The sequence below is a fragment of the Branchiostoma floridae genome, chromosome 17 (genome assembly GCF_000003815.2).
Source record: "Branchiostoma floridae strain S238N-H82 chromosome 17, Bfl_VNyyK, whole genome shotgun sequence".
Classification (NCBI taxonomy): Eukaryota; Metazoa; Chordata; class Leptocardii; order Amphioxiformes; family Branchiostomatidae; genus Branchiostoma; species Branchiostoma floridae.
Genome location: NC_049995.1, coordinates 5,295,362 through 5,320,291, shown reverse-complemented (window position 1 = coordinate 5,320,291; position 24,930 = coordinate 5,295,362). Strand labels below are relative to the sequence as shown.

Here is a 24,930-nt window from a genome sequence, read left to right as displayed (position 1 = left end):
TTAATTTATGTTGGTTTGAGATATGTGATATTTAAGAGTGGAAAACGTCACTGGACGTGGGGGCATTACAGGTTGGGAGGAGCCAAAAGAACTTAATGTCACAGCCAATGATGGTGACTCACACAAATTTGCAGCTGACTTTCAACAATAATGTGAAAAACAACAATGGGATATGAATTATTTTGATAGCTAACACTATATGTTGTTACTTCACACATCTCAATGAATTAATTCAACATATCTGGTCCTGACCCAGTATGGACAATGAAAACAACACATTGACCCATTTTCACTCCCAAGAATGAGTATTGTTGTTGGGCAATTAATGTAAAAAGTTAGCAACTTATGTGCAAGAGGACTAAACAGTGTGCTAGGACATAAGCTTGAAGCTAATTTAGTACATACGTGTACATTGTATAACCACTCCTGAAACTGTCCGTAGAATGGTTTATTATTATAGGTTTTAAAAGGGACAAAATTGTATGGTTTGCAAGACAACTGAAATATCTATGAAATATGTACAACGAATGGTGGTATCCTAAAAACAAACCAAAATGTCCTAAATAACCTCACTAAGCTACATGTATCTTACTAATCCCCTTTTGGTTAACATAAAATGTTTACAGTTAACATTTTACAGTTAGTGCATATGACTAGGTACTACAATGGCAAATATGAAACCTTTGGAATAATGATTATGAAAACGGATTGAATTTCAGTTGGTCAAAAATAACTTTATTTCACCCAAACTATTGAACATCTGCATCATAGGATCTAGGAACTGATAGCTTTTACCGACTGTATTTCCCAATGTCATGAACCGGCCTGTCCTTTAGCCATCTCACTGCCTGTATTTGAGTGGCTTCCATCGGTCATATGTAACCAAGACCATGACAGTTCCATACGCGATGAGACCGAACAGTAAAAACAGCACGAGTTTCAGCGGCCCAACGGAGAACATGTACGCCAAGAGCAGAAACGCCAACAGATATCCCAGGTTCTGATAACTCGCGAGAAACCTAAGGCTGATTCGCGGGCGTCCGGAGTAGAGTGAATGTCGCTCGGCCTGTACCGGACTGAGGCGCGATGGTGGGGAGGGGTACGGAGGAGACAAGTACTGGTACGCCAGTCTGCCGAGGAAGTCATCTCTGTGATACATAGCCTGGAGATAGTCTGAAAACTAAGCAGAATTTGAAAGATTGATTTTAAAATCTGGTCATTAAATAAACATAATTCACAGGAATTCCTATAAGCAATGAATAGAGGTCAGTCAGTCAGTCATGGTCATACGGTGTATTACAGCACCGTTGGGGTTATACCGCCCCTTACGGGGTGGCACACCCTTTCTTCTAGCTGAATACAAGACGGGGATGCGCCATTATACATACAATGTACATGGTCAATCCAATTCAACTTATTGGTTCTTGGATTTGGATAAGATGCTAAACTGGATAATAGACATGAAAACAGAGTCTATGGAGGGAATTTGTGCCTGGGTATGAATAGTAAATTTAGGCAAATAAAAATTTTCCTTCAGGACCTTAATTTTCATTTCTTTCTAAATCTGTACATTGAAATGATTTAGAAGCAAGGAAAGAAATCACTTTGACCTAATATACAAATACATGACAGGCTTCATATTTTACAAATACTCTTCACAAGCAGGCATTTTGTATACTACGCCAAACAGTAATTGCTCCAGCAACATGGAAATGATTTTGAAAACAGACATTTCAAATAACATCTGTTATTTTATGCCAGTTTAGATCTCATTGGAGATCAGGTTTTTATATCTACCGGTAACTATTCTTTGATATGCAAAAGAGGGGAAGACAATCTTTTAATAGTCCAAAAGAAACAAGGGTACGGCAAGATATGCTTCTTTATCATATTTCTTGAGACAAGAACTTAAGAAGGTTTTGTTCCAAGTTGACTTACTCTTTGGTTCATGACGGTGGACACCTTGTACAGGGCTCGGACCAGGGTGGGGTTTTCGTAGCTCCTGATTGGCTGAAGCTCGGGATCACCATGGTAACCAATGTCAAATCTTCTTAACCCATTCATCATCTAGATATATAAAGAAAAGTGTCAAAGTCATTAATGATATCTAACAAGAAACCTAAGATGTCTGTGAAATATTTAGAATTCTTATAATGACATACATGTATAACATAACCATGTCCATTTCACACATACAGTATTATAACATGCTACACTCTTGGGCACACCCCTGGGCTTCTGTCCATTTGCCAGCCTAGTGAAAAAAATTTGGATGCAAGCAAGGTTAACTTTCGCATCCTGCCATTCTTTGGTTCCTTCTCAACCAGGAACAAACTTGGACCCGGGCCGGTAGAAACAAATTTCAAGTCAACACACACAAAAACAAATAGAGCAAAAACATGTAGGTAAAAAAAAACCCAGACATGTTGGACTGTAAAATATGTCAAGATAAATTTTTAGGTGTATTTTCATACCTGGTACCTGCCTCTAGGAGTGAGGACCTGTCCTGCCTCCCCCTGTGTACAGTCGGGTGGTAGAGTCCGATCAGCCTCCAGGCTGCCCCCAGGACTGGTGAGATAGGCCTCGGTCTGGGTCGCTGGAGGGTCAATCTGTAACAAACAAACAAAACAATAGATGCAAAGAATCTGAATTGCCTTCAATTGTCAGCAATTTAACCTTCCCAGTTTCAAATTCAACCAAAATTTGATACACACATTATCAATTTATTCTTAAGTGAGCCCCTGAAAATAAGGTTGAAAAACTAAAGTAAAGGTTTCATACAAAATATAACATGAAGGTTCTAGGGTTTTAAAAAATCTGAAGGGAAAGTCTGAGTGAACTGAGTATGATTTAAGTTCTCTTTCTAAATATCTAAAACACCTGAAAACAAACAAATCAACTTGTTATGACCTTTAGTTCAGTACCAGAAAAACTCACCCTGAAAACCATGCAGAGGAAGTGAATGGACTGTTCCAAGTGTACATCCAGCTTGCGCAGGTCTGCCCCTCCAAACTCCTCCCCGTCCCCCATGGCGGCGGATGGTTCGGTCTGTCCGCCCAGCCCCATCCATGCCAGTAGGCTGGTGCTGCTGTCCTCGGGTTGGGTGAAGGTCTGTGCTGTACGGCGGGCCTGGCACAAGATCTGTAACAGCTGTATCATCTGTGAGATAGAAGGGAAATCATCTTTAGAAACAATGCAAACATTTAATTATAAAATAGTCTAAGAGAAGTTTAATAAATGAAGGTTAGACATCCAAGTAATTAGATATGCTGAGTAACAGTTGCATCATCTGTGGGGCACAAGGAAAATCGTCTTCAGAAACAATGGCAACTGCAGACATTTCCTTAAATAATAGAGAAGTTTAATCGATAATGGTTAGACATCCAGGTAATTAGATGCACCAACAAACAGTTGCATCATTCTGTGGGATACAAGGAAAATCATATAATAGAAACGATGCCAACCACAGAAACAAACAACTTTCATCAATGAAGGTCAGATAAGCCAAGTAACAGGCGCATCATCTGTAGGATACAAGGAAAATTGTAAAAGATTGTAAATGAAAGAAAAATTGTGTTGTACAATCATGTATAATCATAATGATAGATCTACAATTTACATGTTCATTGTGATCAAAGGTTTGTCAAAACATAAAACTTGAAGGGTCCTTACTGAACCTCTGGTCTCTTCACCAAACATCAGTTTGTACTCAAACCCTGAGGACTCCAGCTCCAGGCACTGCATTCTCAGTATGGCCGCTGTGTTGGTGGATGGCGGGGACAGGAAACTTGCGCCCTCGCCGTACAGACCGTCCCGCCCGTGTCTCCGGACGGGGGTCATACGTGGGACGGGCTCACACAGGTCTCGCTCACAGTCTTCTATCACCTGAGCAAGATTGGGCTGGCCGTATACCTGAGGTAACATACAACACAAAGTCTTCTTTCAGTGTTTTTCAAATTGTGCAAATGGAAATGTTCTGTTTGAACTATTGGTTTCATCACTAATCTTCAAATTTGTATCACACATCTTTTAAACTATATCACACAACAGTTACTGTTAAACAGTGTAACATACCAGTTTCATATTTTTGGGTGGTAAGTACACTCATTGAAGTATATTATGACATAAACAGGTGTTGGAATTGTCATCCTCGCATAATAAAGGTTCTGGAAACATGAAGCACATGGCCTCTCTTACTCCCCTCAAAAGAACTTTGATGCATTGCTCACATTGCATCTCCATAATGTGAACTTCCAAGTATTTGGATCAGTCTAATTTTTAGCTACTCATTTGCTTAATTTTTGTCCATAGTAATATGTATGTACTCAAATGTAGCCTGAATGCCTGCCTTAGCTTTAATATGTTTTTCAAATGCTTCCAGTATTTATCAAAGCTGGAAAGGCTGGCACCTAGACTACCCATAACTTACACGTTGTATCATTCAATAAAGCTTCATTTACCATGAATACCTCAACCTGACCTGGTCATTGGGTGTGTGTGCAGAGTTTGAGGCACAAGCTGGATATAGCTGAATTTCATGATAAACTGAATCTAGTTCCCCCTACCTTTGCGACCCTGAAGAGCATGTAGGCATTGCGAGGTGAGCTGAGGTCCAGACGGAAGACTCTGGTCAGGAACACGTGGAACAGGCTGGTGTAGAACAGGAGGTTGTCTGCAACAAACTGGGCCCTGGGACAGGAACAACAAGGATATTATACACCAGTCAACTGATTTAAGCAGAAGCTCTCAGTCTGTACATACATTGATTTATTTGTATTTTTCTAATGCTGCAAATTTTAGACCTAACTAGCAGTTACAATGTATCTTTGCACAGGCCTTATGTAAAATGCATACTTAAAAACACATTATCTATTATGCAAAAGAGAGAACAATTGTAAAGTTCAAAGGTACAACTACTAGTTGTACAGTCTTCCTGACAGTGTACAGAATGCCCCAACTGTTATGTTCCATGAAGATGTATAGTGTAATATTACAACAAAAAGATGCTTCTGATATTCACCCATTATATGTATGAGAAGAAAATGAATTTATATGTTCAAAAGAGTTATTACCACTTCTCCGGGTTCATCTTGTCCCTGCTATCCCTGCCGGGGAGGTTGGGTTTGTTGGGGTCGGAGTATCGCCAGGGCTGGACGTAACTCAGCCACGTCTCCAGCATCAGGCGGAACGTGTGGTCCAGCGGCCAGTGGTCAAACCCGTGCCGCAGAAACGCGTACAGTTTCTTCTGTACGAACTGGGGGATGATCGCTCTGGAGAAAATAGGGACAAAATTTCTTTCAAGCTTTAGATATTCTTAAGTTTAATGTTCAAATCCCAAGGAATGAAGGTGTGGTCCAGTGGCCAGTGGTCAAACCTGTGCCGCAGGAACGCGTCCAGCTTCTTCTGTACGAACTGGGGGATGATCGCTCTGGGGAAAATATGGAGAAAATTGCTTAAGTTTAATGTTAAAAAAAAAGCTTCAGAAGGAATGAAGGTGTGGTCTAATGGCCAGTGGTCAAACCCATGCCGCAGGAATGCGTACAGCTTCTTCTGCACAAACTGGGGGATGATCGTTCTGGAAGAAAAAAGAACACTTCCGTTTCTGTAGCCCTTTTCCACACAACTTTGTGCAATCACAACAGTAGGGGGCCAGTCCACTAGTAAATGTACTATATTCTCTGTACCATACTCTTTCCCAGATGCCGAGTTCTTGGCAGAGAAAGCAGCATGTATCATTATATTTCAGCCATACATAGTATGGTGAAATATATTGTATTCGTAATGTTTCTTCTTTCTTCTTTCTCCTGTCAAATCTTCAAAGTGATTCATCTCCGCCGTTCCTGGACCGAATGACCTGAAATTTGGCACAGGGGTAGAATGGGCCAATACCTTGATGCTTTTTTCTCAGTTTTGTCATATCTGCCTCTAAAATGATTTTATTGAGATTTTTTGGTCAATTTTAGACCAAAACTGTATATTTTGGCCCCTGTACCCTGGTATTACAACCAAATGAGCTGAAATTTGACAGAGATGTGCCTTGATAATGCCCCCATATAAAGTCGATAACACTTTTGGTGTACAGTACAACAAAATGCTTATTTTTGCGATTTTTTTACCAATTTTTGACCAAAAAAGGACACTTTTGGCCCCTGTACCCTGGTATTACAACCAAATGAGCTGAAATTTGACAGAGATGTGCCTTGTTAATGCCCCCATATAAATTCAATAACACTTTTGGTGTACAGTACAACAAAATGCTTATTTTTGCGATTTTTTTACCAATTTTTGACCAAAAAAGGACACTTTTGGCTCCTGTACCTTGGTATTGCAACCGAATGAGCTGAAATTTGACACAGATGTGCCTTGATAATCCCTTCATATAAATTCAATAACACTTTTGGTGTACAGTGCAACAAAATGCTTATTTTTGCGATTTTTGGCCAATTTTTGACCAAAAAAGGACACTTTTGTCTCCTGTACCCTGGTATTACAATTAAATGACCTGAAATGTGGTATAGATAGGCATTAGATACTTGGTAACAAGAATCAAGTAAAATTTTTGACATAAACAACTTTAAAATGATTAATTTTGGCACTTTTCTGAGGGGAAATTTGTTTTCTTTTGGCCTCCTGACGTGACCTTCCGTGACCCCACACAGAGCCACACCTGTGCGCGTCAGCCGGAGAGTTAATTGAATCAAAGACCTAGCCAATCAGCGAAGAGGAGGCCAAAGGCTAATTAATATTCATAAGTGGGGCCTCATGATCCCGTATATAGCAGTGTTCCCGCCAGGGGGAGCGAAGCCCGCCTAAGGCTCTCTCATTTTAGACTATTCAGAAGGCTTTATATTGTATCAGTTCTTAGGGGCATATCTATGATAATCGCAGCAGTCACTTAACTTCTCTTCAGGAGTTTAGCGTAACACTATTTCAGGTCAAACCGTCAAAGGCAACTAAAACAAACTTTAACGTTACTGAGTTCAACAGTACTTATAACTTGTTATCCGAAGTTGAAACGCTAGCGATGGTATTTTCGCTGCGCTGTTAGCTCCGTGCGACTGTTGTTGACGGTCTTATAACGGTATATTTTGCACCCCTGTACCCTGGTATGAGTAACATTTGGTATAGATAGGCATAAGATAGTTGGTAAAATGATCCAAGTAAAATTTTTGGCATAAAGTACTGTAAAAGGCTTAATTACAGCACTTTTTTAGGGGAAATTGGTTTTCTTTCGTTCTCCATGCCATGACCTTTCGGACGTTCACCCCACAGAGCCGACATCTGCACCTGCGTCTAGCCGGCAGGAAGAGTTAATTCAATTAATGGTTCAGCCAATCAGCGAAGAGGAAAGCGAAGGCTAATTAATATTCATAAGCGGGACCACACAATACGTTAACTTGAAGACTCAGGCCGTACAGACTTCTCGCCAGGATTTTTTCAAAGCGTCGGACAGGGGTCCGGGGGCCGCCGAATGTCCCAGGCGGGGTCCAGGGGCAGGGCCACTGTGAGGGGGACCCAGGTGGGCGAAGCCCCCCCGGAAGCTCTTGCATTTTAGACTATTGAGAAGGCTTCTTTTATCAATTTTTTAGGGCCATATCTACGATAATCGTAGCAGTCACTTACTTCTCTTCAGCAGTTTGACTTTAAGATATTTCGGGTCAAAGCTTCAAAGACAACTAAAACCTCATAAACAACAAACTTTACTTAGCTCAACAGTATACAAAAATATTGTACGGGTTGCCATCCTTAGTTGAAGCGCTTATTTATAGCGCTAGTATCTTCGCTGCGCCGTTAGCCGCCGTGCGACTTTTGTTGACGGTCTGATATCCCTACGTCGCCGCCTCGCTGATATTCCCACGGACATGTTTCAAGAAAAATACCCAGCAAAAAACGCTGTTCTGCGTCAAATTCTATTCTATAAAACATGTGGGACTCAGTGTTACAGTCTAAATATTTTGTAGAAGCACCGCTGTAGGAAAGAAGGTCCAAGCAATGTAAAACATCGCGTAGCATGAAGTTCGCTGTCAACTGGCACACAGCACATGACTGTTTGAAACTCTAAGTCTAATCAACAGCCGTGTTTGATTGATAGCCGGCGGTCCTTTGATGAAGTCGGCGAAAGGTGCGTTAGTTAGAAAATCTGCGTTTAGTTTTGATACGTAATTATAAGTTAGACAGTGGCGAGAATGATTATTTTCTCATCAATATTTCTCTTCAGAATTATTTGAACTTAATTGTACATCTAAACAATTGGCTTACCTGTGCAATGTTTATATGATTAATGATCAGTGTACTGAAATCATGTGTAACGTATGGCTCCTAGTCAATAGATCAGCATTTTCTCTATAGTGACCACCTGTCTATAGTGGCCACATTTCCTAGTGCTGTTGTTGTTTGACATAAACTTTGAACATTTAAATTGTAAGTAACTTTAAACTGCCAGAGTTTCAGCCCAATAAAACACTCTCAGCGCCAGGGTATGAACAGACTGACCAGACAGACGAAAAGAAACCCTCGAACAAGGTTCAATCGTATCTTCCGGGTCTGGCAGGAAGTTGTTAAACTAAAATAAGAATAGGCTCGATGGCTGATTGCATACAAAGTAATTTAAAAACAGTTTAACAGTTTTACAGCTTGAAGAAAACGAACGCTCCTACAGTACCTGCACCTGCTTGATAATTATTAAATCGTATGCCCTACTTGAATAAAAAAAGTTCACTGCAATAATAAATGTACCCACATCACAAGGAGCTTATACTTTTGTAAACTTACACCTAGTTATCGTACTGAAAATTGTTAATAACATTACATGAAGTCATTCAACAATTTTCAGTCATGATGAAAATTTTCTGAATGGAAGGTGTGATTATTGTCATTTTCTGAAAAATAGAAGCAAGCTCTGTTTTACCTGGAATCAATTCACAATACCAGTCCACTTTGGGGGATAATGTACTGTTAAGAGGATGTTCCATTTTTGCGCAGGGGTGATTTGGAACCGTCCAATGTTGCGTGGGAAGGGGTATGGCTGAAATATGCTGTATTTGCTCTTAAGCAAATGTCGGCCTTTCTAGTTTAAAAATTCTTTTGTATGTCTTGGCCAGAATCAGACCCAAAGCTTGTCAAGTACAAGGCGAACACTCTTGTCACGTGGCCATTGCAATGGAAAGAAAAGACAATTCTTCTAAAAAGCTAAGCCAGGTACAAAGATTAATTGTTTATTGTTTATTAATATTTGCAGATGCCTGGGTAGCCAAATTCAGTTTATTGATAGAATTTTTTCCATTTACCAGTACATATGGGTCCATCCTGGAGGAAAATATCACTCTAGTCTTACTCAGTGTGCACTTAACTGTCTATGACTTTGCAAAACTAAACAAAATGTAAAAGGCTTTATCTTTTCAATTCCTCAATGGGTTCAAATTTCGATACCTTTTGAATTAGTTAATACATGCCCTACAAAACTGGTGTGCTACACCTTGCAGTTTATTGATTTTGGAAAACAAATAAAAAATATGACAGAGTCTTTACCTTTTCAGTTCCTCAATGGGTGGGAGTGAGGGAGAGTGATAAGGCGATGTTACAGACACCTCCTTGGCGCTGTTAGCGAAGTAGTGCACGTGTTTCACCAGCATCCTGACGATCCGCACGTGGTCCTTACTGGGCATGAAACTGTCCTTCAACTGCTGTGCAAGGTCGCGGTACGTCACATCCAGAGAATTCTAAATAACAACAACAAAAATCACTTTCTTCTCAGAAACTGGCATTAAATTAGTGACTATTGTTTTCTGTTATTCTTTCTTTCTGTAATTATAGCAGCATATAATTAGAATAGATTATAAAATTAATTCATATTCTTTATGACAATCATTATTAACATTTATGATTACTGATGTAATGTCTCTATTACTGTTTAGTATAAGAGTATCTTGACTATTTTGTACTCTGCCATTTCCTTAAATTCAGATATTTCTAGATTATTCATACTGATTTAAACTTTAAAGCTCTGTTTAGTCATGACTGTTGATCACAGCTACATGTATGTTAGCAGTCATGAATCTGTGGATGAGATTAGCCAGCTATGTTTACAGTCATGAATCTGAGAATGACATCAGTGAGCTATGTTTACAGTTATGAATCTGTGGATGAGATAAGCGAAATATGTGTACAGTCATGACTCCGTCTGTCTGATCAGTGAGCAATGTTTACAGGCCCGGTAATATATCAGAAGATGTTTACAGTCATGAATCTGAGGATGATGCAAGTAAGCTATGTTTACAGTCATGAATCTGTGGATGAGATCAGTGAGCTATGTTTACAGTCATGAATCTGTGTATCTGATCAGTGAGTCATGTTTACGATAACTGTTATGAATCTGTGTATAAGATTAGAGACCTATGTTTACAGTAATGAATCTGAGTATGAGATCAGTGAGCTATGTTTACAGTCATGGATCTGTGGGAGATCAGCGAGCTAACATTACAGTCATGAATCTGTGTATGAGTCCAGTGAGCTATGTTTACAGTGGACTTACACCACCCTGTGAGGTTGCAGACTTTCCTTCTGACTGGGCTGTGGGGATCCTCAGTGCATTCTGATAAAACAGCAAACAAGTAAAGCAACACAACACTCAGTACAAGCCGGGTTAGTTACAACATGCAGTGTTAGTCAAACAAACAAAAAAGGCTAATCTAGCAAATCTAACAATAAAAGCTTTAAACAAAAGCAAGAACAAAACAACTTAATATAATTACCAAGTAAAAAGATAATGTGGAATTGTGCTTGCAAAATGTGCAAAACTAAATCTGATGTTATTTAGCAAAAGAAAGTGGCAAACTATCTGAACACAAATGCAAAATCTATGCAAATAAATGATTTAGAAAAATAAAAAAAATGATGTGAGAAATGCTATAAAAGCAAATGAGTATGTACACATAAGAAGAGGATTTTGGTTTGGGGGCAACACAAGGCTTGGGACTTGAATAAAATGGTTAGAGTAGACAATTGCAAGTGGCTACTATGTATATCATTTCTAGTGATCAAGTTCTTTGGTTACTGTTATGAAGTTTCATAAAACCAATAAAATGTGGCCACAATGGCCAGCAGGTGGTCCTTATGTAGAGGTCACTAGTACAGGTTTGAGTTGACTGTAAGTGTAATGTATGTACATGTATCAAGCCTTACTTGGTTTAACCAGAACTCTGCCATAATCTGCAGGAAACTCTCGGACAGCCAGCACTCGTGGACTCCGGTATCGCCCGCGGCCACACCCTGGCTAATGAGCGCTCGTCTGACGAGCACGTTGGCGTGCGGACTCCCGTAGGGGGAAGACAGGCCCTGGTGGTACGGTCCGACCGGGGATTGTTGTCTGACGTGGGAGGGGGAGTGGGGGCTGCCTGTGTACACAAGAAAACATGACAAAGTGGTCTTGTGGCTAGGGTTGTTGATTTAGAACCTATTGTTTCTTGATTTCAAATCCTTTGCAGGCTCAAATGTTGTGCCCATAGGAAAGGCACTTTATACCTATTCTATTACCTCAGGTGAAAATGAGTAACTAACTTTGGTTAGGGACATCTTGTCAGATGAGACATAAAGCTGGAGGTCCTGTGTTTGAGGACAGCAAAACCTAATGAGCATGTTAAAGAACCCACCACACTTACATGCATCGAAAAGAGTAGAGGTCCTCCCAATTGTGAGGGAATCAAACCTTACATGTACAAGTTACAGTCGGGTCTTACGCAACTTGTACTCATTGTAGAAAACTGGTGTGTTACACCTAATGACTGTTTACTCAGGTTATGTAAAACAAACAGAAAAAACAAAGACCTGTACGAGCTCAAGAACTTTGTGCTGCTACAATTGTAGAATCATTTTGCCAGCAATGGACTTTCATTTCGAGCACTTGAATAATGGCCTGTGGCTTAATCAGTTAATGTGCCCAATCTTTGAGCAATCTTTACTGATATGGTCAGGCAAAACAACAAACCAATGATTACCAATAGGACTGCCAGTGTTGGGTAGTGTGGGAGGCTCCCCCTGCACAGGGAGGAAGTGGTTGAGATAATCCTCCAGTAGACACGGGTACAGCATGTCGGCAGGTAGGACCCAGTTGTTCATCACCTTGTGGTTCTGTGGGTGAACCATGAAGTATGCAAACTGGAAGAAGAAATACTCAAACGCATCTGGGAAGACAGGGGTTAAGGATGGCACAAGATACAATGATGTATGTAAAACTATTTCTGTTATATACTTTGTCTGACCCTTGCCTCTTCCCTAGTGATCTCAATGAAAAGTGGCCTACAGGCCAATTTGAGCTTTCATGAGTTAACAAAGTTTCAAAGCTAGGGTTTCCAAAAGCTATTTTTCTCATCTAAAAGACAGTAAAGGTAAAGGTAGTCCCATAGCCTTTTTACGGGCTGTAGGGACAGTGGGTTTTTAGCATGGTACTGTGAGGTAGAACCCATCCCTCTCCTTCCATTGCCTGTACACCTCCCCAACCAAAGTCAGGTGTCCATTTTTACACCTGGGTGGAGTGAGGAAAGTCCTGTAAAGTGCCTTCTACTACAAGTTTACAACATTGGTGGCATTTGAGCCCAGACCCTGAACATTTACATGCGTACGTAACCCTTCACAAATGTTTAGGTGAGCCAGTACAGTTGTATTTATTCCTCAACCTACACAGTGTCAACCCAAGTGACAGAGGACGCTGGAGAGCTGCCATCAAGCCCCCTCATCTACGTACAAGCACGTCTAACTCTCAAGGGATGGGGAACAACAGACGTTAACCCCGATAGTGAGTGTGAGTGAGTGGGTACTCTCACCTCTCAAATAAACGTACCGGTACGTTTATTTTTTTCCGCCTCAGAATCCACCCGGTACGTCCTTATTTTAGACGGTACGTTTATTTTTTTTTCAAATTTGGGCTTTTTTGACTAACCAGGGAACTCACAAATATTGAAAGTTGGAATTTTCTGCCCATATTTCCGCAGTATTTTTGCTCAAAATTCACTAAATCTATCTAAAAAGTATCATTTTCCCCACGTAAATCTGTTGTTTACATTGTTGAAAGTTGCCGACAGTCAGCAGTGGCGCGTGCGACCAACGCCCCCTGAAGGGCGGAGTTTTCTTGAGAGAAGCAGCTTGAGAGCTTTTCCGGCAAAAGTCTCAAATTACCCACTAGCTTGATTTCACATTAACCGGCAAGTAAATTTAGAAGTGTGCAACTAATCTTGGACAAGTAAAAAAAAAATCCAATAAAGATATGGAAAGGTTTCAAGTGTGTTCTCTTCAAATTTCCGATGTATTTTATCTCTGTTTACATTGTTTGAGGCCGGCAGTGATGCCAGCCCATGTAGACCTCTCCTAATGGAACACGCCTCCAAGGGGGCGGAGTTAAATAACTCAAGCTTTGTGAGCCGGTGCCGCCTGTGATCATGGAGCCGGGAAGTCTACTAGGGTTGTGCCGTTGGCATGGGAACCATCACAACATTTCTGTTAGATGTCGCATTCTCAGCTATATGTCGATCTTTCCCTGGTAACTTCTACACTAAAATGTATTTCTTTTTACCAACTTGCAGGTAAAGTTGTGGATAGAGAAAAAATTCTAGTTTATGCTGCTTGTGAAGTTGTAAAACTAAAAGATTATCCTTGCTCCAACAGAGTTCTCAGGTCTCTCATGCATGTAACACTTTTGGGGGAGTGGCTACAGTGCTGAGTCTATGATCGAAACATTTGGGGAAGTTGTGTTTATTTTGGTTACTACTCCGTAACCTTTTCTAAAGATAAACATGGCCAAATAACAATTTACTATTGTCTCTAAGTTTCCACTCAGTATTTTGAAATACAATATTACAAAATACCCTTTTGTATTTCTATAAACATCGAATCTTTTTCTAACTTGAAATGTGTTCTTTCCCTGCATTCAAGTGAACTGTTCCCCTAGATAATAGATGTAGTACAATGAATGGCATGAATGAAAGAGCTCTAAATTGTAGGAATTACACTGGGGATTGCTCTGGAAGGCTGTGAAACTGTTAGAGCTGTCCAGCTTTCTTTCTGAACTGGGGGTTATTTATTTTACAAACATGTACATGTAGTCATGCATAGTCATGTTTGCCAAAAATAATTTTTGCCATAAGTGTTTTTACAATGTCCAATTAGTTTATCATTTACTTACTACAAATTTTTAAGATGTAAAGGTAAATCTTAAAGACATGAGCTGACAAGTTGCCCAAAATACACCAAAAACCATTGGTACTCAGGCATAAATAAGTAAAAAGAACCTACCTGATCATCTTCTCTTGGACAGAAGTAGTATGGACACAGTTTACATGTCAATTTGGTATTTTTCCGGGGGGTACTTTTATTCCAGGGGGTACTTTTATTAGATTTTGAAGATTTGTCCGGGGGGTACTTTTATTCCAGGGGGTACTTCTATTTGAGAGGTGAGAGTACAGTATTTTTCTCAAACCCTGAGTACAATGTATGAACGATTTAAATAAGACAATGCTGGGACTGCTATAAAGGATACTGAGCGAGAGTGAGCTGGCAGGACGTCCATGCTGTAACATCTGTAGTTTGTTACTGTAGAACACAGGAACAGCTCCCTCCTGTAGGGCCAGCCTGGTAGGGATCTACATGGGGGAGGGGGACAAGTTTCATCAACACATGTACAAACATTTGGGGTATTCTGTAGTAGGTATACAATGTAGTCTCTACTGATAAATAAACTGCAGAAATGTTAATTACAATATCTATGCATACACAGGGCTCGAAATACTGGGTGCATGTGCACCCAGGTGCACCCAAATTTGGAGCTGTGCACCCAATTTATTTCAGTGGGTGCACAGGGTAAATTGGATGCACAGGGTGCACCCAAATATTTTCTTAGGTTTATGTATGGAAAGATATCGAGTATACTAGTATACATCATATTCTTGACATCTAAGTGTTAGAAAGATAATAAAAATGTCTGTCATGTTACTTGTTTAAGAATTTGACAGCTTGTAACTAAGTTTTGTTATTAGTTTTTTTTTACATTCTACTTAAATTTAAGTGGTGCACCCAAAATTTTTTTGGTGCACCCAATTTTAAGCTGGGTGCACCAGTGCACCTAATCCCAAAAATGAATTTTGAGCCCTGATACATGATACTGCTGAAAGAAAATGTTTATACAGAAATTTCTTGACCTTAGTAAAATGATATTATATGACAATTAATGGTTCTGAAGGACCAAGAAAACTTTGACATCATAAAAAATTATACACCTTAATACTTCTGATTATTTCAATTGAGCTTACCATACTAGTAAAGGACTATGTAAATGTCATGTACCCCTGTCATTGAATTTGTATGGATGTAACATTCAGGTGCAATATACCAATGACAGACGGGGGGCACTGCTGTACTGTTTTAGTAAGTCACCATCATACATGTACATAGACCTTCAAAAGTAAGTGTTGAACCTACTGGTAAACAGGACAGAGGAAATTCATATCTGATGAAGGCATCAGACTGCAGCTTGTAGAAGAGCCTGAACATGGGCCCTCCTGGACACAGGAATGCTTTCACTGTATTGAACTCCACCTAGAGAGAAAAGGAACATGCATGTATGGCCAAATGCAGCAGTCAAACCTGTTTATATTCTGCTTAGCCCACACTACGTATAATTTGTTTGTATCTGTATCTGTATCTGTATATATATATAGCCGGTAAACCCGCCCTTCGGCATAACACACCAGCTTCGCAGGCACACGGCGTGGTAGCAGCTGTTTACATTACACCGAAGGACCTGTAAACTTAACTACATGTAATAATGTTGAACAATTAAAGTCATCAGAATGGATGTATGCAGAGCTTGTGAATAAGGCCTTGGTCCTGTGGCAGCCTAAAATGTTCATGGCCATGTACATGTACATGTAGCATTTGGCCGAGATTGTTGACTATTATGATGTACTAGTACTGGGCAACCTGGCTATGGTATTTTAAATTCTGTAGTCTGCAAGCTCCTGTAAATAAAAACATGAATCATACAAACATGTATTGCAAACAAACAAAAACACAATAATGTATTTGGAGAAGGAAAGTATTGATGTGGACTCACTGGCTGTGTTTTCCTGTTGAGAGTCTTCAGCCCCCATCCTGTGTAGTAGTTAAACCCAAAGATGTTCTCCAACAAAGTGGTGTAGATGGAATGAAGGTCCTGGATCAAAACACACAAAAAGAAAACATTATTTTTCATGATCATCATATTCAATAACAGGATTATAAAAAAAAACAATTTACAAATGTTAAAGTTCTGGCCAATAAAGTTTTGACAAAAAGTTACTTATACTTAAGTATTTGATCAGAAAACCAATTTTTTGCATTTTTGTGTAAATACATGTTTGTAATGTTAATAGATAACTACTGTATACAGATTGAAGTAATTGAACACAGATTTGAGAAACAGTAAAACTGTTGACATACCTTGGTGTGATGTTCATCAATGATTTTAGTCAGTTCTGCACATCTCTGTGGGATTTTCTGGGCCAAGGCTGCATTAAACTTGGTCTGGAAATGGTAGTAGAATACTGTCATTTGTACAAATTTGTATTAAACTACTAGTACAAGGCATGTATCTAGGTACGTGTATGTGGGGTTCAAGCACTTCCAAACTGACCACGTCAACAGCTCTGATCCATGGAACTTGATCGTGTGCGTGTTGACAAAGTTTTTTTGTTGCAACATGGATATCCGGATTGTTAGAAACATACTTTCACACTCATCGGTAGCTACATATGTCGCGCCGACAAAACAGTTCAATATACGGCAATATTGCAAGTATACCGAAGTCACGGGTTCCGCACTGGGCGCCCAGTGCGGAATTCGTGGAGAAAATGACGTCGACACTAGGGGCCCAGTGCGGAAGAATCTTCAGCACAGGAATTCCAGTGCGGAACGGCTTTGTTCGAGTGCTGAAGACCCGTCAGCACTGGAATTCAAGAGCTGAACCTTGTCTAAGCACTAGTTTTCCAGTGCTGAAGTCCGCTCAGCACTCGTTTTCCAGTGCTGGAATCCGCTCAGCACTCGGCTTCCAGTGCGTAAGGCTGGTTGAAAGGTCGTTCAGCACTGGTTACCCAGTGCGGGGGTCATTCAGCACTGGATAACCGAGTGCCGATCTACCTAAGTCACGGGTTCCGCACTGGGTTTTCCAGTGCTCGGTGACTTTTCGGCACAGGAAGCCGAGTGCTAAGATCACTTCAGCACTAGAAGCCGAGTGCTATGATCATTTCAGGACCTTTCAGCACTGGGTTTCTAGTGCTCGTGTCCAAAAAGTACTGGGACTTTCTAGTGCTGAGTTTAAGCTTTTAGACGACAGCGGGATCTAAAAAAACTATCATTTTCCCCACGCAAATCTGTTGTTTATATTGTTGAAAGTTGCCGTCAGTCAGCAGTGGCGCGTGCAGGTTTCATAGTCTTTGTTGACATCTACCGCCTGTGTGTGCATGATGAGCTGTGCCGCCACCGGCGCGTGCCAAGGGAAAGGTTGGCATGGAAACCATCCTAGCATGTTGCATTTCCCAGGTGCATCACATTACACTTCAAAGCTACTAGAAATTGGGGGAGTGGCGATTCTAGTGGCAGAGTCTATCATACCATCATCGAAACATTTGGGGAGGTTGTGTTGATTTTGGTCAATACTTCATAACTTTTTTTTTAATGATTAACATTGCCAAATATTACAACGTATCGGAGGCAGGCTGTCAGCACTCAATTTCAAGTGCGGGAGAATTGTCGTCACTTGTTTTCCAGTGCGGAAGGTACTGTCAGCACTCGGTTTCCAGTGCTGATTCGGAGTTTTCCAGTGCTCAAGTCGTGTCACCACTGGACACCTAGTGCGGACGTAACTTCGGCACAAGACTTCCAGTGCGGAAGGCACCTTCCGCACTGGACACCGAGTGCTGAGAGAGGAACCCGTGACTTCGGTAGTTTTGCGGCAATATTAGTAACTTCCAAGTACAATTTCTTTTTAGTCTTTCCTATCTAATTCCATGGATGATAGAAAATTTCGTTAACTTTCAGTTTTACTGGGGAGGGGGGCATCAAAGTTTAACTGGCGGAAACTAACACTGTGGTCTGTGGATGCTCAAGATGACTTTAAATTCGACATAGCATGTACAAAATACAAGTTTGTACATACAAACTACTAAAACGAGTCGAGAAGTAATGTTAAAAGAGGAGAAGAAACGTTTTATTTTACCTGAATACTGGAAAACCCGCCACTGACGCTAGGGACGGCCACCATGTCGGATCTTTTGTAACCTGATGACCAAAAAGTGTCGCTGTACGAAAAATATCGTACATGGTGTCTACCATATGATCTCATGATTACAACCATTTTGGGATGAAAATCAATTTATCTTCTAGTAAATAGCAGAAATTATTTTATTTTTGCGTTTGAAATGAAAGTCATAAGTTATATTTGTGTCACAGAATATTCAGAACATAGAAAGAACGCAAAAAAACAAACAATCTTAGGTCGAAGAACAAAGGTCAGCAGATGAAGTCAATTTCATATAGGGGTGTTATTTGAACTTTATTGACTAACTGAATAACAATAATATCATAAGAAGGTCATGAAATGCTTCAATACAAAGACATTGTAAGTTCATATCTTTCATAATGTCTTTCATGTAGAGAATACATAAGTAGTATATCACTTACTTTCATAAAAACATTGAATATCAATTTGGAACTTCCCGAAATCCTAGTGGGCCCGTCCGCCATATGATCACATTGGCATGAGTTGATCTTTGGTACAGAGTGCGCCAGACGTCAAGCAGGTATGGTGTCGTGAAGTCTTATAGCAGAGGCCATTTCTTCAAGACATATAGTGCCACTTATCTTCCGTGCAGAAGCACAGGCCAAACGACCTCTGTCCAGGCGGAATACGAGGTAGGTGCATCTTTACTTTACATTTAACGTTAATACCTGAAGATACCTGAAGATTGCTAGGTAAGGTAAAGTAGGCAGCACCGGTGCCTGAGGAGTTACCCTCCTTAGCTTTCGCTTGCCGTACTTCTTCTTTCTCCAGCATAAATCCAACCTTGTTTTGAAGCTATAGCTTTCACGACCTCTTGACTGGCAATGAGTTCCATTTCACAACCTGTACTGTAATGTACTGTAAAATATGACATGTAGGTGTCACGCAGATTAATTGCAATTGCATGTATTTTCACGCATGTAAACCGCTTTATGTATATTGCCACACAGTCTTACATGTTACAGAATAACCAGGTATTACCTTTAATACTCCTTGGTATTACATGTATTGATTTTGTGTGTGTGTGCTTGCAACAAATTGTGTTTGTGATTGTTCGTTTTGCATGCCCGGTAAACCACCTTCTGGCGTAACACTAGTTCACCTTTATTCGCGGGGTAACCTTTATCCATTGTATATAAAAACTAGGGTAATTCGTGATATCAAGCTTTCATGAATAAATAGAGGTTCAAAGAAACAAATAAGTCGACTGACGGTGGTCTCACACTTCAATATATTGAAAAAAGGCAATTAGAAACCACCGTCCATCTACTATCACGAAATATACTGTTTTTAGGTACAACGGATTTAGGTTACCCTGCGAATAAAGGTGAACTAGCGTTAACACACCAGGTTTGTACCAAATGGTACAAGCTGCATTGTATATATCCGGACAGATTTATTTGATCCACTCACACTGGGAAAAGCCCCTACTCTTTTGGATAAGTGCAGTGGGTTCTTTGATGTGCCCGAGGTGTGGCTGAGACTCCTCAAGCACGTGACCACCATTTAACGTGCTATCTGAGGGATAGAACTAATTAGGTAAAATAATCAAAGCTAAGTACTCATTTTCACCTGTGCAAAGGGGAGAAAGTCTTGTAAAGTGCCTTTTGTATGCAAAATAGGAGTACATTTGCATAATTACAGAAAATATTCTATAATATGAGTTTTTTCAATGTATCTCTTGTCTTGGACATGCTGTGGTCTTGACATTTAGGTGGTAGGTAGCGTTAAGCATCATGACAAAGTGGGTAAAGTTTCAGCCCCCTAACGTTTAATTGCAGAACTGCAGGGGCGTTTTTCCTTCTTGAGTTATCCTCTCCAGAATTTTTTTGACAAAATACCCCTGCTATCCTAAAACTAGTGGCTAGGGGGCCCAAACTCATGTCACTTCTTCCTGAGCACAGGAGCTATCTAACACTTAAAAATTGTGTGCTACAGTACCATGGAAAGTTGTTAGGGGGCCCAAAATCTAATCATTTCCAGCTTCTGTCACACCCCATCAACATGTACTAAGTATGAAACCAATCCACCCAGCCGTTCTTGAGTTATCTTGTTCACACACAGACAGACAGACAAACGCTTGTGAAAATATAATTGATAGTTCATGGAGGTAATGATGAATGCAACCCCCACACTTTGCCCAAGTGGGTCTGGAGCCACTCAATTATGGCTAGATCAATTGGGTCATTTCCTTCTTGTCCAATAAAAACGCAGCCTGGTACGGATGTGTGAACAGCGCTGCCAATTAACTTGCCCTACAAACATAAGATGAAAGATCCCTCGTTTATCATTGCTTTTAATTGACTCCCTGAGGAACACTTAAAATGAGTTTTTAGGAACCTTTTCACTTCCGGATGTCAGAATGGACACATGTTGTCATTTGATGGGTCCTTGTAATTATCAAATTTCTTGAAATTGTTAGTTATAAAATTATATAATTATGTGGTTATGAATTTGAAGAACTTCATCAGTCATTTACCAACCTGGTAAAATTATTCATGGGTGTTGATTTTATAATTTGCCATTATTTTCTTCTGATACAAAAGGTAACAAATTAGATTGAAGTGGCTGGATGCAACATTGGGTTAAACTAAAATGATATTCACTATAATGATATTGTGTGATTTTTAAAAAACTGTAAGCCAAAGCCATTAAGTTTTCTGACAATACATTGACTGTTAGTTTTGCGAGATAAATTCAACTCATCTTTTTTTTTACATTATTCTACTTATAAAATGTCTGAAGCTATGGACATGGAATATGATCTTTAGAAAATTTTTTGTTATTTTTATGCTAGTTTACTTCTGTTTGGACCTCATCCTCAAATCACTGAAAATCATGAAAACAAATAAACATGGTATAACATCAAACATTTTATATTATCAAAGACTAACAAGAGATGACAGCAGTTGGATGAAAGCAAGGAAAAGAAAATACCAGTATGCCTCAAGTCTTTTATATGTTTTGCAAACATTAAAGCAAAATACCCGTATGGCATTTATTGTGTTATGATTACATAAAAAAGCATGTGAAAGGAAAAGTAATAAATTCAAAGCTACTTTACTGTTTGAAACATATGTTTGAAGGGGAATGGTATACATGACTTTATAGTGCAATATGTGTGAGAGCAAAATGTGAAGACTGGGTATTCTTTAAGTTTAACCCTAAGACATATTTAGATCTGACATCTACCAGTTTTAAGACCTCTTCACCAAATAATATCAACGGTTTTCGAGTGATGTATCATAAATGTTTCCCTTTGATTATTCAAATTACTAATAGGTCATCATTTGCATAAATTGTCCATGGATCACCTTTTCTATATACTTTAAAGTCACAGATTTGTCGTGAACCAGGAAATGCAAATTAGATGCAGCAGCTCAGACTAATTTTGTATCTACCATTTGCTGAAAGTAGGCCACGAAAGGTTTACTCTGCATCTTAATCAAAGTGTACTGATAGTGCGTCACCAAGGAAATTCCCCGTTTCTTGGAGTTTTGGAAATTAGCCAATATTGAAAATATAATCAAATTTTCTTCACTGAGATCTAGAGTAGCATCACAGGAAGGCTACTAGTAATTGGTGTTACAATATCAAAACATGAAAAATAGGAACAGGAAAAGCAAGTACAGTATTGAAATATGAAATATGACGTTTGGAAAAATGTGTATGGAGTCTCAGAATGAAATATATTTGCTTGATATTTTTGTTCTGAGCCTGTTGCTTTAGTAGCATGAATTTTATGCCAAAATCATTTAAATTTGATGTTCAAAACAACAATTTCTTTTTTGTATTGGAGTTCTGGAAGAAGTAAATTTTCTCATGCATGGGAGTAATAAGAAGAACGCAATTTGTAGTCATGTTTACCTTTCTCTATATCCTTTTCATGCATTTGACAATAGAGGTGTGTACTGGTACAAAACTGTTTTTTCTTGTTGATGGATCCAGAAAAAACTGACTTGAAAGAAATCAGTGAACCAGATTTTGGACAGAAAATGAACAGATATTACCGACAGGCGTTCGTCTGTTTGGGGTTTTTTAATCCATGAAAATAACTACAGCAAAGAGTACTTAGAGTTGATACTGATAGCCATTTTTACCAAGTCTCTATACTAAATTAAAACAAACTGAGGCAGTAGATTGCAATGATATTTGTTACATTGGTAGGTGTTGTGATTACCCAACAATTTTAGTGTATTTTTGGGCTCTCTGTTGGTTGACCTGTGTACTGCAGCATGACCTGGTTTTGTATCTTTGATTGTGGACATGCTGTGGTGTTGATTTCTAGTTATTGATGCTTTGTGCATGTGTTGCAAGAAATTATAGCACTTATTACCATCTAGCCTCCATTGCAGTCTTCGATCGGGGCTAATTTTTATTTTAGGTGGCAGGGTGGGGTTTTCAATGTTGGCTCATAATGTTTTCTTATGCCGGGAAAGGGAGTTTGCCATGGAAAGCAGTATGCCCCCTAAAATAAAAACTAGCCCCATTCTTATAGTTATACTGCAACATAGGCTATCAACCGTCCAATTATGAAACAAATCTTCAAACTTTGATCCATTTGCTTTGAAGTCTGATAATTCGTTATCCATTCAAAAAATCTCAATGAGTTGTTTTGCAAAAGATGAAAGGTTGCCTACTTCACCCACCCCTAGTTGAAGGAGTCGTGGAAAGCTTTTTGATCTGTCACTTTGATATCAAAGCTGAGGATAATCAGATAATTACATGTATGTGCTAGCACCCAGATTCGGGTGGCAGCTTGCCTGAAGGTTAAGGTATAAATATTAATGACCTCGTTAACTGTGAAATTAATCTGAAGCATGCGCCTTAAGGAACACTATCGGCATACTGTTAATACAGAAACTTTTGTGATGGTTCTATGTTTGCTGTTTTTGTGAACTCAAAACCACCGCGAACATTTTCCTTCTGTCTTCTGCTCGTGCCGCCTAGAACACCCCCTTCTCGCTACATGTACACACTATACATTGTCAGATATATTTGAGATATACAATACTGTCAAATATTTGACAGTATTGTAAAATGTGTCGATGCACGGTATGGCGCTACTGTGAACTCGAAACCACCACGAACATTTCATTTTCTGTCTTCCGCAAAATTAAATCCCCCCAAACTTAAAGGTATTTACAGTATTACTCACCAACAGGTTGCTCACACTCAGCAACATCTATGCCAATCAAATCTCTTGAACTTGAACGGCCAATTTGAATTGAGCTGAATAAAATCTTCCTGAAGATGAACAGCCCGATTCTTAGTGATGATTTAACCTTCAAATTGACAAGGAGTGTTCCGTATATTTGAACATCGATCCAATTCGACTCTTTTCAACGGCAGCTTTGATTTGAAAGCAAACTAAAATTAATACCTATTTGCTAGTGAAACAAGGAACAAGGCCTTGTTTTGACCTTACTATTGGGTTCATGAACGTGTGTATTCATGTACTCATACATAAAGGGTAATGTACTCAGTGAACATATTTGCAAGCTCATACACTCAGATTCGAGCACGCAGTGTCATGAATTATTATTATATTTTCATAGGTTTATGTATGGAAAGATATCAAGTATGCTAGTATACATGATATTCTTGACATCTAAGTGTTAGAAAGATAATAAAAATGTCTGTCATGCTACTTGTATAAGAATTTGATAGCTTGTAACTAAGTTTTGTTATTAGGTTTTCTTGACATTCTACTTAAATTTAAGTGGTGCACCCAAAAAATTTTTGGTGCACCCAATTTGTTAAGCTGGGTGCACCAGTGCACCTAATCCCCAAAATGAATTTCGAGCCCTGCTTTTGATAACGTGCACAGGTGATATTTCGGAGCAAAGTTGTAAAGTATAAAGCCTGTACCAAAATCCAGATCGTTGTGATCATTACTATGAAGGCGACACACAATAACATGCATGAAAGAGATGAGAAAACATCTACACAATTGAGCTGTGACCTGAAATGTGCAAATCGATTTGCTCTGATAAAATTCAGACACTTCTTTCTTGTTGAAATACATAATAGAGTCCTCTTCAAATGTTTGACAACGACTTTATTTGTAGACTCACAGTAAAGTTTATGGCATGAGTAACACAGTAACCCATGCAATCATACTGATAACAGTTCACCCTTCCTTGTTTTTCTCACCACTAGCATTCTAATTTTCAAGTAAGAGAACACTAATTGGAAAGTAATGACCACAGTGATTTGAAATTAGGTGTACATTTATATTGATGAAAAAGGACTTCAAAGATCTCTTCCTTGTCTACTTTGAGCCCACCGGCCCACTCACATACACCCACTCGCCAAATTACACTCCTGCTTGTTCCAACCTCTATAAAGTAATCAACATCCCTGTCCCTGGTGCTGAAAACACCATTCCTGCCTCTGGTGCTGAAAACACCATCCCTGTCCTTTGTAATGAAAACACCATCTCTGTCCTTTGTAATGAAAACACCATCCTTGTCCTTGGTACTGAAAATACTATCCCTGGTGCTGAAAACACCATCCCTGTCCCTAGTGCTGTACACATCCCTGTCCCTGAAAACACCATCCCTGTCCCTGGTACTGAAAAAACATCCCTGTCCCTGGTGCTAAAAACGAGCATACCTGTCCTGGTG

The 24,930-nt window shown here is 39.5% G+C and overlaps 2 protein-coding genes across 2 annotated transcripts in view; one reads left to right on the top strand and one right to left on the bottom strand.

Annotated features, from left to right (window-relative positions):
• Positions 1–433: 433 nt before the first annotated feature.
• LOC118404981 (sphingomyelin phosphodiesterase 4-like) lies at positions 434–18,459 on the bottom strand. The gene is made up of 16 exons (XM_035804380.1): positions 18,239–18,459; positions 16,465–16,548; positions 16,100–16,198; positions 15,466–15,582; positions 14,528–14,630; positions 11,994–12,179; positions 11,182–11,393; positions 10,532–10,591; positions 9,529–9,719; positions 5,073–5,270; positions 4,566–4,689; positions 3,620–3,912; positions 2,938–3,187; positions 2,475–2,609; positions 1,939–2,067; positions 434–1,180 (listed from the first exon to the last, which is right to left on the bottom strand). Exons 1-16 carry the CDS (start codon positions 18,374–18,376, stop codon positions 842–844), a joined length of 2,658 nt encoding a protein of 885 aa, XP_035660273.1. The 5' UTR covers positions 18,377–18,459; the 3' UTR covers positions 434–841.
• A 303-nt stretch (positions 18,460–18,762) lies between these two features.
• The window catches only part of LOC118404609 (steryl-sulfatase-like), a gene marked incomplete at its 3' end in the record, with an annotated part of 36,226 nt that continues 30,058 nt past the window's right edge, over positions 18,763–24,930 (top strand). The window contains 1 exon segment of the mRNA XM_035803819.1: positions 18,763–18,933.

What these genes read in the sequence shown, in the direction of transcription:
- LOC118404981 (XM_035804380.1), bottom strand. Translation starts at nt 18,376, where the DNA reads ATGGTTGTAATCATGAGATCATATGGTAGACACCATGTACGATATTTT. An exon ending in GCGGGTTTTCCAGTATTCAG is followed by an intron (nt 16,549 to 18,238) that starts GTAAAATAAAAC and finishes TACCATTTCCAG; the next exon opens with ACCAAGTTTAATGCAGCCTT. An exon ending in TGCCAGCTCACTCTCGCTCA is followed by an intron (nt 12,180 to 14,527) that starts GTATCCTTTATA and finishes CTGTCTTCCCAG; the next exon opens with ATGCGTTTGAGTATTTCTTC.